Raw genomic sequence first — 13,402 nt, forward strand, 5'->3', positions numbered from 1 at the left:
TGTCTATTGTAGTACCAAGACAGACCTTTAGGGGCAGCATAGTGCCTCAGGGCATCCAGCCTGCCAGAAAATACAAAGAAGAAGTTGATGAACTGGGACAAAGAAATAGAATACAGTTTTATTTATAAAGCGCTTCTCACAATTTATGGAAAACAGTAGGCCAACTTTTAGTATGTCAAAAGCTTGATTTTTTTTGTTTTTGTAAATGTTTTGTGAGATACGTTATACACATACTCAACACAATTAGGCCTTGATTTCTGTCTGGCAAGTGCAAGCTTTCTCCCTGTCCTTGGCTCTTGTTCTGTTTTACATGACAAGTCCATAGCTTAAACCTACTGGGTGTTGTCCAATCACACACACATAAGAATTTGCCGTTGTAAATATTGAACAAGTTTAACATGTGCAATTGTTGGCCCTCATCATTTTCCAAGCAGATCGCAGATAAAAAATACCTGATGACACGCCCCATACCACAGGTTAACTGCTTCATTGAGAGATGGGCCTTCAAAGAAGACAGGATGTGTGTTATCAGTGTGTGTATAAATCCAGTTGAAATAGTTTGTTATAGTCCACCTAGCTTTTTAAGGGTTTAAGGTTTTGAGCAGTACAAAACTACAGGGGACAGCACTGATTCACCCATGAATTTTTTGGGGGGATGGAACTGCATACTGTGATTGGTTATTACCAGAATTCAAGTAATGTATCATGACACACATAAACTAATCTGCAGTGCCACCCAGGATGCATTTTCTTTGGGCCATAAACCATGACACACTCGCACAATTTGACTCCAAAGGTTTTATAGACCCTGACGCAGGAGTTCCAGTGGAGGATGTATTTTAAAGAGAGCATTATAATGACATCCATCACAGAATGTTTCATTTTCTCATACAGTACTTCTAGGGGAAAAAAAATTATTTGATGCATCGATACATTGTAATGGTCCACCTTCCATATAATCTTTATCAGCATCCATTCATTTATCCTTCCTTCCTTCCTTCCTTCCTTCCTTCCTTCCTTCCTTCCTTCCTTCCTTCCTTCCTTCCTTCCTTCCTTCCTTCCTTCCTTCCTTCCTTCCTTCCTTCCTTCCTTCCTTCCTTCCTTCCTTCCTTCCTTCCTTCCTTCCTTCCTTCCTTCCTTCCTTCCTTCCTTCCTTCCTTCCTTCCTCCCTTCCTTCCTTCCTTCCGTTCGTCCATCTGTTCATCCGTCCCTCTTTCCGGCCATCCCCTATAAAGCTTGTCCTCTTTCGGCTGTCCTGCCGACTTGGAGGGAACAAGCAAACTGTACACATGAAGGTTAAAGCAGAGATTCGAATCATGAGCCCATTTTATTTTAACAATCAATGACATAACATTAGGTGCAGAGATCATTGCGCTATTGATATGCAGTTATCCTCTGTATCATTTATGGATTTGATTACGCAGTGCCTTTCGTCTGCAAGTTTGAAGAGACGAGCTGATGATAAACAGAATTTATCGCCATGTTTTATTTTTATTATTAGTTTATTGTGAGTTCACACAAAGCTCATACGATTGTGTGGGTATGCGTGCGGCCACGTGCAGCTGGAGCTCTTTAAAACGTGTGGGCGGTGGGAGTTATGCAGTGAAATGAGGTCATCATCGCCGCTGATTTATGTGACATACGCCATTACTTACAGTCCCGTGACTGCAGCCATGTCTTCACTGACAGCATGAATAATACATGTCCCCGCCAAAACATGACATCCCCCATTTTCTCCTCTCTCATCGGCTACTTAAGAAAGTTTACTTCATCATTACTGACCCAAGTCATCCGGATTCATCTCCAGGCCGCAAAGCCTGCCGCTTCCCATCCAGTTCAACAAGTTTGTCCCTTTTATCAGTTGTGGAATTGCGCAACAGGAAGTGGGAAGGTGTGTGCGCAGTATATGCGTGTGTGTGGTTCACGTAACGCGTCATGCCTTAATTTACAAACGCAATTAACATGTGCCCATCATAAGTGTCGCCATAATAGATAGCGCTTCGGTGACTCATTCACAAAAATGTTTTCACTTTCACACCATTGACACATGCCGGAAAGATCCACGCAAAGGAAGCTCATTCCCTTCTGCCTGTGGGAGTTGGATATGGATGATATAGTTATTTAGCGAACCAAATCATTGTTTTCAACTAATTTGCTGTGTTGGATCGTTATGTGTGCCGCGTTTTGGAATGCTACTTGAGTGGACAATTAATTCGGTCATTGCTGTCACATTATTACAAAGTACTGGATTCGTGTCGATTGATTCACTTTCCGTAATAGTGAAAAAACCTGGCCATGTTTTGTCATGTTGCTCTATTTACAGTAAATTTATATATATATATATATATATATATATATATATAACACTATATAGGTCACTACACTGTATAGTGAATAGGGAGTGAGTGTGTACACAGCCTTAATGTTTTCTCCATAGTGGCAAGAACAACATTCCACCAGAGATTAATCAGTCATGGATGGATGCTCGATCTCATTCCAGATGTTCTTTTGACAGCCTCCCGCACGTTTTGGCCCCCGAAGAAGCTCAAAGCCAAGCTGGCAACCTCCAAAGGAAGGTCACCCAGGTCAGTGCTGAATGGGCAAGAGCGAAGGGGGCATGGTGGAGGAGACACAAGGGGGAGGGGGGGAGACGCGGCAATGGGCCGGAGGATGCAGGACAGACTGTACTGTCAGCCTCCATCAAAGAGCCCCCCCAGTGACATGGAAAAAAGCAAGAAAGTAAGAATAATGGGACAAGAGGTTATGGCCAGGAGTTAGCTCTTAACTAGTTAACCCTCCAGCATACACACACACACACACACACACACACACACACTTGACATGCCACGCAGCAGTCTCTCAACTGTATCATCTTGCATGGCGGCCGCCTCCGTTGCGGCTTCGTGGTGGGAGCACAGTTGGCATGGAGCAGCACAAAGCCAAACAGATTTCAAAGGTTCCTCTTTGTGAGGTCATCAATAGTGATTCCAAAAAAGTGATTCCTCGGGGGAGCACATTGAATCCACGTTAATGTAGTTAAAGCTGTTGCCCGGATGGTGAACAAATGCAAACTCTGATTGACATATTTGACAAAAATATATAGAACTCCATATTGGCCTCACCCATAAGTAAAATAGAAAGCGCTTGTTTGTTTTTTACTCAACTGCACCACAAATTCAAAGGCAATACGTTTTCAGAAAAGCATCAACCCTCTAATGATTTATCATTATAGTCTTCACTGACTGTATCGGGATTATTGTGATTGGGAGCTGTCACGACTCGTCCCCGGTTGTTTTATTGTGTATATATTTTGTCATAATTTCTGTGTGCTCGCCCCTCCCCTCCTGTGTGCCCATAATCAATGTGATTACCCTCACTTGCCTCTCGTTACCAGTCGTGTATTTAAGTCCTGTCTGCCCCTCACTCCCTTTTGGATTGTTCTCGTCTGATGTCAACTTGTCTCACGTCTTTGTCAGTCAGTTCCGTTTCTTGTAGCCAGTCTGTCGGTCAGTCCAGTTGTTGGTTTGGTTAGGTCGCTAGTTAGTTTGTCCGCTGTCTGTTTCCCTTCATTCTCCATTCCAACTCCCTTTTTCCTCAATAAACCCTGGTCCAAGCTGCATTTGGTCGCCCTGCGCCATTCCGATCCGTAACAGGAGCATTTTTAAATTTGGATCTTCAAGTGTTGTGGCTAACGATATTTGATGTGAAAAAGTTTTAGTTGACTCGTTTCTAATCATTATATAGTGTACTTCAATCATATTAGAATTGTCCCCTCTACGGTGTATTTAAAAAAGTTTCATTCAAATGTGAATTGGAGCAAATTTCAAAATGTTTAATACCACACCACTGAATCGAGAGGCAGTTTAAAACCCACATATTAGAGGAGTGCCGGAGAGCCCTCCTATATTTAAAGTGTGCTCCACCTTGGCCTTAGTGCAAATTACATGCCCAGGTTGGATAATAACCTGCTTACGTGTCCAAGTTGTCAGCACATTTTGCAAATTGGAACAAACATGTTTTTGCTGCTACCGGCCACACAAACACACACAAACAGTGCAGTCAGACGTCTTAACAACAACCACTTGGAAGCAGATGCTAATTGTGGTGGAAAGTTGAGCATGAAATCATTCACCTGCTGGGTGAATTGAGAAAGAAATATCAATATGTGCTTGGAGATTTTGCTGCTGTTTATTTTGGATGACAGTGAAATTTGCATTTTTTTCATGACTAACTCAGAAACATTTTTAGAAAATGTCCTGGATCATCACCTCATGTTGGCACTCTTGTGTCATTTATTGCCAGAATATATATACCCTTTTCAACAAATATAAATTTAAGCTAAACGTCTGTCTTATCTGTGTGGGCCGCAGTGAGCATTTTAAAGATTGCTCACCTCCACCCCCATCTTAACCTAGCCAAAAAGTAAAGCTCCATTAGGCACAGAGTGGTGTGTAATTAGATTTCAAAATGAGAAGACAGTTTTGTTGTTAAATATAACTGGGTACACAATTATATAAGCAGGGGTCGGTGCCAATTAACTCATCATGTACATGGATGAATGAATCTATCCATCTCGTCAATCCGCAACTGGTGCGGCGAAATACGATGGATGAAGAAGCCACAAGTGCAAACAAACACATTATCATTCAAAATCAGTCTGCTGGAATCTTTTTTGATAATATCAATGGATTTTTTTCATTCATACTGATAAAGTGACCTTGTTAAACAAGCAGTTTGTACGATGTGACACTCAGACAGTTAAAGACACACAAAGAACCTGACTGACAGGTCCGTACGTACAGAGAGAACTTCCTAACTTAAGTTGTGTAAGACGGGGAGTGCCCTTAACACACGGATGCACAAACATGCCTGAATGAATACATGTGGGAGGGAGTAAGGCTTTCAATCTGTGTACTGTCGTAAACATTAACTTGACATCTCACGTGTTTATTTAGTTGAAGGTGCAGATTTGATCTTGGTATTTCATAATGGTCAAACACAATGGGTACAACCTTGTGTGTGTGCGTGTCTGTGCGTGCCTTTTGCTAGACTGTTCAGATTAGCGTGAAATATTCCAATCATATTGTAGTTCAAGGTATTAATTGATATTTACCCCAGCTTGCTTGCTGATTGTTTGGGATTTGTGATGATTTGGTTTTATTCTTTGATGAATTTTCTTGTTTGTGTCTCTTTGTTGTGGTACAACCCAACTCACAGCCAAACGTCAGCTGGGATAGGCGCCGGTTCACCCGCAACTTTCATGAAAACTAAAAAGACGATTGTATGGCTGATACACCGACTTGACCGCTTCTGATGTCTTCACTCACCACCGAGTCACTCGTAAATCTCATCTATCTGCCAAAATCTAATATAATCAATAATTGTGTAGATATGATGGTTAAAAAAATCACTCTACTTGTTCTTAAGAACCCCCACTAGTCTTGTTCTGATATTGTATTTGTGGAGTATTAATCGGGCAGCAATATTCACCCGTTAGGGGGCAGCCATTTTTCAATCTGCCGTTTCTTGAACATGACATCACACTGCCTAAGAGTCCTGGTAACGACCAATCGCCTGTTTTTTTAATATGATCATGTGACATTTGCAAGCTGTGATGCCATTTTCAGTCAGCAGCAAAGTGGCCGCAACCTAAGCTGAATAAAACTGGTGAATTTTGCAGGTTAGGTCATATTGCACAAAAGTAATATTAATTAAAAAAAAAACATATTTAGACCAGTATGGCCACATAAAACATTATTGTCAAGAAAATGTTGACTTGACTTCCCCTTTAACATTAACAAGTCAAATTAGTATTTCAAGGTAGTGTGAGCACTTCTGTCACGTCTACTGAAAGTTTTGTGAGTAATAGGGCCATTCTGTTTTGCATTTTCCCTGTATGGCCCCATCGTGTGAAATGAATAATATTTTTATTATTCAAACAATTCAAATATTCTGGACTCACAAGGCAGTTAGCCTGAACACATTTTCACAACAGGCAGCTGCGTAACAATAAGAATTGCAACCCTTTGTGTTGTGTTGTGTTGTGTTGTGTTGTGTTGTGTTGTGTTGTGTTGTGTTGTGTTGTGGCCTCTCATTATGTAAGGTGATTTAGTTGCAGATTTTACGTGACGCATGTTCCGAGAAACGTTTCTCTTCTTCACACTTGTTTCTCATTTTTGCTGCAGCAACAGTAAAATAAGCAACTCGGAGGCATGTGTAGGAAGACATACATGGTTGTGCACGCGCATACACACACGCACGCACACACACACACACACACACTGAGGTATAATAGCAAGCATAGGGTTGACTTGATTGAGATTCAAAGCAACATGGTTGAGTTGCACCTCAAAAGAGATTCCATGTAAGCCTTCATTGCAGACCTCAGTGCTCTAGTTTCTGAAGAAATGCAGGCACGCACACACACACACACACACACGCACACATACATTCAGAAAACCTCCTCCACATTTGTGTTTTCACACCTAATGGGAAAGAAATAACCTCATTTCTGAAATCAGCTCAAAGACTGGAATGGGTGGACCTTGCTACAAATGCTTCTCAGGGACGGGAAATTATGAAATTGCAACTTGCAACTGGTGGCCAGAAGTTCTGTATTTCTCATGTTCACTCATCTTATCATCTCCCTCTGATCTGTCACATATTTGTATCTATATTACTGACTATACAGTTATGACTGAAATAATTTTTGGACTTGATCAGCTTAGTATAGAAATACTATAAACAAAGTCACAATTAACATTATAAACATTATAAATAAAAAAACATTTGGAAATTAGGGGTAAATATTATTGCTAATTCTGTTTTGAGGCCACTCCTCCATTCTATTAGTCCATTTCAGCATGTTGCCATTGTGCTAATTGTATTGTGTGATGGTGTTTGTCCCCGCTAATCCACAGGCCACTGAATGGCTGGCCAAGAGTAAAAATGTCCGTGTCAGCAGGATGGCATCTCTGTGCAGGCAGAGATCTGAAACACACTTGATTGTTTCTGCCAACAGCAAAGCTACAGCTTCTGCTTTAAAAAAAAAATATCCCAGAAACAGATCAATGTGGAACAATTTTCACTTTTTTTCAATTTATAATCAAGTTGAATTGCAAAGGGATGACAACCAGGAAAGAAGCCAATCAGTGTGATGCCGGGATGGAAGTGGTGGCTTCAGGTCTGTTCGAGCTTTGCTCTTCTATTTCCCCTCTTAAGCAAAATAGTATGATTGGACAGGACAGTCAGGGAGAACAATCAAAGACACCGCGAGAACAAGAAGAAGAACTTCTTAGAGCCTGGAAAACCATGGTGGGTTCAAGATCTTTGTTTTGTAGGGATGAACTGAAACCACTTTTTTTCTTGCAAATATAAATTCTTACTTTAAGTACTCTCCGATACCAAACACCGATACAAAGAGTATTTTTTCACTAGATTTTCTGCCCTACTCAAGGGCCCAACCACAGTTGACCTCAAGATGATGGATTTATATATACTGTATACTGCAGTATTCCTACTCGGACTTCTCAGTTGTCCATGTTGCTCCTTGCAGTCCTTTGATCCACAGCAGCGGCAGCAGACATTGTGTGAGGACCCCAAACCCCCAGGCCCGTCCCAGTCCTTCCTTTCCAAACAGAGGCAATCATCCCGCAGCAGGAGGTTATTGCGACCCAGGTAGAAGCCTTCTTCTCCCTCTTGGCTTGCTAACATGGACATGCATGTCATCGTGGACACTGAAGAAATCAAGGGCTTGTCTATTTCTTTATTTTTTTACTGTACATTTACTTAGTGTGTTATCGCCCTCTGCTGGCAAAGAATCAAATCATATTCCTGTATGTTGTGCTGTGATCAATTATTCTAGAAATAAGACTGTTTTAAAATGTATCATAGTAAACGATGTTAAAATTATGTTTATTCACTTTGTTCAATCTGTAAAAACAGGAAATATTTCTACTGTATGCAACATGCCTTTTTCAGTCTCGTCACTATACTGTCCAGAGGTAGTTCTTTTTTTGTTTGATAGCACCAAACATTTTTCTTTTCCATAATTACTATAAGACAATAAACGTACAATCACACATCAATAGCAGTATATAGCAAATTTTTAACACCGCTTATCCTGCTTAGATCACGATGGATGCCGGAGCCTATCCCAGCTGACATTGGGCAAAAGGCAGACTACATCCTGCACTGGTCGCCAGCCAGTGGCACATACAGCAATGTCACACTCACATTGGGCGGGAATCCATCTCACATTGCCTGCACACATGACAAGCGAGTGTATGTACTCGTACCTACATCGTGAGTGACTCTGGAAATGTTAGAGGACTCCAAAACCATTTGCAAAGAGGCCAATTTGATCACCTAAATGTCACATTTGTTTGCAAATTGTATAGTTATTGCAAATGATGTTAAAGATGCATACTGTGTTGAAGTCCAGAAGGCAGACCGGTTCATCAGAGAATATTTTGTACTTTTTCTTTCATTCTTTCTCATCATTTTATTGTTTCTCTTTCTTTCTTTCTCTCTCTCACCTTTGTTCTCGTTTTCTCTTGTTCTGTCACTTTCTTTGTTTTTCTTTCTCTTTCTTTCTCTTTCGTTCTCTGTCTTAAGTCAGTGGGCAGAGGCTACACCTCACCCACAACACAAATAGTGATACGAAGTGTTACGTAAGACAGGAGGATGAATTCAGCATTCGATTTTGCCACTTTATACAAGAAACTACGCCAAAGTCCCAGTCAGCTCTGATCCCATGCTAAGACTGCGGAAGCGCTGGGGCTCGAAAGACGACACGGTGAGGAAAGACACTTGAGAAGGATGAGGAGTAGAGGGAGTAGCTTTGTGGTGGTTGATAACAGGTTGCGAGCTACAGTGTTCCAGATTGGAGTGGGAAGTGAGGTGAGACGGGAAAGGAGAGGGCTGATGAAAGGTGGAGACCGGTCGAGTCTCTCTAGAGGCCAGGGGTGGTGGAGGTGGAGGAAGTTCCAATGCAGGAGATGGGATCTCTTCTTGCTTTTCTTCTTCTTGTCTTGTGTGGCTGAGTTCAACTCCACTTGCAGACATGACCGTATCCTCGTCAGAGCGCTTCTCCTGCTCGGCCCAAAACTGAATGTCAAGCAAAGTTGCTCTGGCGGGCTTCTCCTCCCTGAAACTGCACACGGTGCTCTGAGGGTCCTGCCCCAACCCAGACGGCAAAGAGCCCCCTTTGCCTATTTTACAACTTTCACTGTCGTCGTCATCGCTGATGCACTGGTCAATGCTCGGGGAGTGATAGAGTCTCTGGAGCTGGGCCGAGGTGCGGCGCAGGGCTCCGCTCATGAAGCCGGCGTGTGAGGGGGCCGCGTTAAGGAGCCGGTTGAACAGAGCCATGTTGGGGTGACGACTGACCGACTCTTCCATGTTCTCAGCTATCTCCTCCAGAGGCTGGAAGTGCATCTCCTCTTTGGGGATCCTGCCAGACAGCAGCACACGGGCAATTTTGTCACTTCTTTCATCTGTTTGGTCATTCTCTATCTATAATGTTTTAAAGTGTTAAAAGTACTTACTGTACTTATAGGAAGTAGGAGTAAAGATACATTCCTGTTATTATCATGGCCATGTGTCCCAATGCTTTTGCCAATATATTTTACTTTTATTTTGCGTTTTGAGGTGATCCAAAATGAAATATGACAGTCACAAATTGAATACACAGACAATTAGAAGGTGAAACTCACGCCATGTCAAACGTCGACCCTTGGAAGGAGGGTTTGCGCAGAACAAAGAGAGTTGCAGCTGTATAGGGTGGTCTCGGGTTGGAGTCGTTCCAGTAGCGATCTCGTTCCATCATCGGCAGATCTCCATACATCTCATCCACTGCCATCATGGACACCTGCGGGCAGAAAGAAAAATGCATATGAACAGATTGACTGGGAAACGTTTCAGCATGACTCAGGTACCCCAACTCCACCATAAACTACAATGACTACAATAAATGGTTAAAATAATTATTTAACAAAGCAAGAAAATATATATCAATATAATGATAAGATTGTAAGCACAGCAGCCGGACGACAAAATGAAGTGACTAAAAACAACAAGGATCAGCCAACCTGGAAATTTCTGTCAATCAGCCAGTTGGTCTCAAAGTCATCGTCGTCTTCTCCAAAAGGGTTGATCAGCTGCTCTGCAACCTTTAAGGAAAGAAACAATAATATCAATTAATATAAAAAAAAAAAAAACAATGTCGGTATTTTGTTGAATTAATTCAAAGCTGACCTTGAGCCACCCGGCATAAAAGAAAAACTGCAGTAGGGTAAAGATTGGCACGTAGAGGTCAAGGTCATGGCCTGGGTAACCTTGATTAGGATCTAGGAACTGCCGACCAATCAGACATACCAGGAAAAAACTGTACACGGCTAAGGTCACTACCTACAGGACAGACAGGGAACAGGTTTATATCATTCTAGTTATAGTGGTTGTAGTTTGCAAGGAGGCACAGAGAATGGCTTTCGTGTAGACAGCGTGGGTGCAGATGATATTTGGTAGCGTAACTATCCAGAGGAGAAAAACAATGTCTGCTTACCTGAGTATAGACCAGTGGAACACTAATCATGTCATAATGAAACAGCATGCCGCATTTGCCCCTGAATACATTTAGCTCCTGCTTGAAAACAGTCACAATGCTGGAGTGAGATCACATGCCAACATGTGGCCTTCATGTGTGCACGTGCCTGCGGATGACAACACACCTCCAGCAGCAGCTTGAGCGTGTGATCATCTTTGATGCGGCCCTCGCAGCGGGCCACGGCAGCCAGGTTGGTGAACCATACACAAGGGATCCAGTATTTGTTGTAAGGAGAATGAAGGGATTCAAATTTCTTCCGCTCCTCTCGGCTCATGAATCCTGCACACGTTTCAAATGCTAATGTAAACTGTCTTAAAATAGTAAGTCCGGGAAGTGAACCAATTTGATGTCAGATTTCTTGGTCTCAAATAGTTTTAAGAAGATGAAGTCAATAAATGTACAATGGGAATGGGACCCTGATTAATACTGACTAATAAGTGCAATTTAATCAATTTGAGTGTCATCAAAAAGTATTTCAGAAGCTCAATGCAAAAAATGAGACTAGTTAACAGATACAGAAAATCGAGGCCAATTCCTAATTTATATAATTTCTTGAGGTCATGAATTTGGGGTTTTATTAGCTGTAAATTACAACATATTAAGTGAATTTCTACAAATAAATTTATTAAATCATGAAATATTTTACTGGAGTGGAGTGAATCCATGAATTCTCTTACTGTCAAATGAATAGCGGGATTGATGGAATTGAACGACTTACATTTCAGTTTTCTGTGCGATTCTAATTTTAAGTTCTCAATAAGAACTTCAACAGTAATGTGAAGTGAGCCTGAAGATTTTTCTCCATTTATCCACGTGACTATTTGAGAGGCTAGAGGTCACAGAAACTGAAATTGAGAGGGGGGCATAATGTATTTCTCTGTCCGTTCCAGTTCCATCTTCAGTACCATCAGACACTCACCAGCCTCCACCACATGGTCCATGGTAGGGAAACGCTTGAAGACAGCCGTGCTGACAGATCTGAGGATGAGCAGGGCCGACAAACTGGCATAGCGCATCATGGTGCGTCTGAGCAGGCGGCCTCGCTCGTCACTCCCCTGGAGGCCCCCCGAGAGGACGCACATGAGCCGATCGGGAAGCGGGATGCTTGTGTACTGGCTCCACCAACGGTTAACCACCAGGGTCACGTAGAAACCTGCTCACAGCGTTCCAGAAGAAACACAAGCAAAGGGTCAACTGTGCTTGGCTCAGGCTTAATTGTGTGGCTTTGAGTGCTCAAGGTTTATCCCACCTTCTAAGGTGGAGTCAAAACTAACTGTGTAAGCATGATGGTTGACTACATGTAACCTGCAATCGACTTGACCTCTCACCCAAGGTCAGATAATCAAATGATCACAAAGAGGCTGTAAATTCCAAAGAGATATGGTCTTGCCGCTTACCCAGTACAAAAGACATTGGAATGAGACTGGCATAGTGGTTGCAATAAATTGCCAGCTTCTCAAAATACCTTTTCTGATCATCAGGCAGCAAAAATCTAAAAGAAAACGACCACTATTAAAAAGCTAACCTAACAATTATAACTTAATAATACAATATCAGACACCTCTAAGTGGTATTTACCTGTATGTGATACTGATGGCTGTATACATGGCAAAAAAAGCCAGGAACTCCTTGTATAACACCTTGTAGATACTTCCTTTCCAAGCCAAAAGCAACTTGGAGAAGCCGCAGAAACGAGCATTTGCAACTCTGGCCGTGTAGGTGACAGTCATTGTTGCTAGCGTGCACCGCGGTGCTCAGAAGAAACAATCCACTGAAGGTTTGAGTCACCTTACTAATACCTGCATGTACAACACATATAGAAAAGCGCAAGATTTGTACCGATATTAAAATACAGAAACATAATAGGCCCAAGTGTTCATTAAAAATAAAAATAAAATCTTTAAAAAAATTATTCTTTATTTGAACTTTAAAATGTTTCATTTTCAACATTAACACTAGGTAAATAAAACTGTTTATAAATCAAACATACACTTGAGTTTTTTTTTTTTTTAATCTTCTATTAAAAAATTCATTGCTGTAACGTTTTATATTATTGGTGACTGGGGCCCATGACATTTTAAACATCACAAAGGTCACCAGCTATGGCTCCTAGACCAAAAAAAAACACATCTATGATCATTTTAGATTTGGTTTAGTGAATCATTGTTTTTTTTCAAATGGAAAAATCTTACCTGTTTTAGTTTAGCAGTTCTTTGGTTTAAAGTCCTCCAAGTATGTATGAGCTTCCAATGGTGTTTTTGCCTCAAGAGCACACGACCCCGACGTCCCCCCCCCCCCCCCCCCCCCCCCCCCCCTGGCGTCTACAAGGAACTAATCCTCGCAGCCTCCTTGGTACGTCCAGTTATCAGTGCGCCCCGGGGTAAATCCCCAAATGGAGGAGGACGAGCAGCTCGTTAGCGCGGTTCCCGACCGGGAGCGAGCGGCTGGATGATGGAGCACAAGCGACAGGCCCCAACTACAGAGGTGCACTGAAGGAAATTACAAATGGAACTTCACAAACCTTTGGTTGAATAAAAAGAAACAAAAGTAAATATGCTGATGAACCTACAGAACACATGGACATAAAGTGGACTTATGTCCATCTTTTCATAAAAACCAAATGACTTTTTGAACTCCTTCCCACCAACTCTTAAGTGTTTCTTGTGAATGGCTACAGAGCCCTAATGTGAAAGGTTACCTGTGGCTTCATGCTTTGTCAAAGTCAATCCATTGCCCAGTAGGAGTGCTTGCTTATGCTCGCTAATAAGCCCATCAAATGATAGCCAACAAAAAGGG

At 41.9% G+C, this 13,402-nt stretch overlaps 1 protein-coding gene and 1 long non-coding RNA gene across 2 annotated transcripts; one reads left to right on the forward strand and one right to left on the reverse strand.

Moving 5' to 3' along the window:
• Nucleotides 1–8,724: 8,724 nt before the first annotated feature.
• Nucleotides 8,725–12,339, reverse strand: best2 (bestrophin 2). Its single transcript, XM_061275605.1, has 9 exons — nt 12,185–12,339; nt 12,004–12,098; nt 11,526–11,759; nt 10,731–10,885; nt 10,565–10,642; nt 10,258–10,410; nt 10,092–10,172; nt 9,717–9,871; nt 8,725–9,454 (listed from the first exon to the last, which is right to left on the reverse strand). The coding sequence occupies exons 1-9, from the start codon at nt 12,334–12,336 to the stop codon at nt 8,725–8,727; spliced, it is 1,833 nt and encodes a 610-aa protein (XP_061131589.1). The 5' UTR covers nt 12,337–12,339.
• LOC133152075 (uncharacterized) lies at nt 9,419–12,469 on the forward strand. Its single transcript, XR_009714052.1, has 3 exons — nt 9,419–9,934; nt 10,640–10,796; nt 11,497–12,469. It is a non-coding gene; the product is annotated as an uncharacterized LOC133152075 (long non-coding RNA).
• Nucleotides 12,470–13,402: the final 933 nt, after the last annotated feature.

This window comes from Syngnathus typhle, linkage group LG3 (genome assembly GCF_033458585.1).
Source record: "Syngnathus typhle isolate RoL2023-S1 ecotype Sweden linkage group LG3, RoL_Styp_1.0, whole genome shotgun sequence".
Taxonomy (NCBI): domain Eukaryota; kingdom Metazoa; phylum Chordata; class Actinopteri; order Syngnathiformes; family Syngnathidae; genus Syngnathus; species Syngnathus typhle.

Excerpts from the sequence above, each read along its gene's own strand:
- best2 (XM_061275605.1), bottom strand. The coding sequence starts at position 12,336 with ATGACTGTCACCTACACGGCCAGAGTTGCAAATGCTCGTTTCTGCGGC. Across the intron at positions 11,760-12,003 it reads TCCAATGTCTTTTGTACTGG|GTTTCTACGTGACCCTGGTG; the intron begins GTAAGCGGCAAG and ends CGCTGTGAGCAG. Across the intron at positions 10,411-10,564 it reads TTCCACTGGTCTATACTCAG|GTAGTGACCTTAGCCGTGTA; the intron begins GTAAGCAGACAT and ends TCTGTCCTGTAG.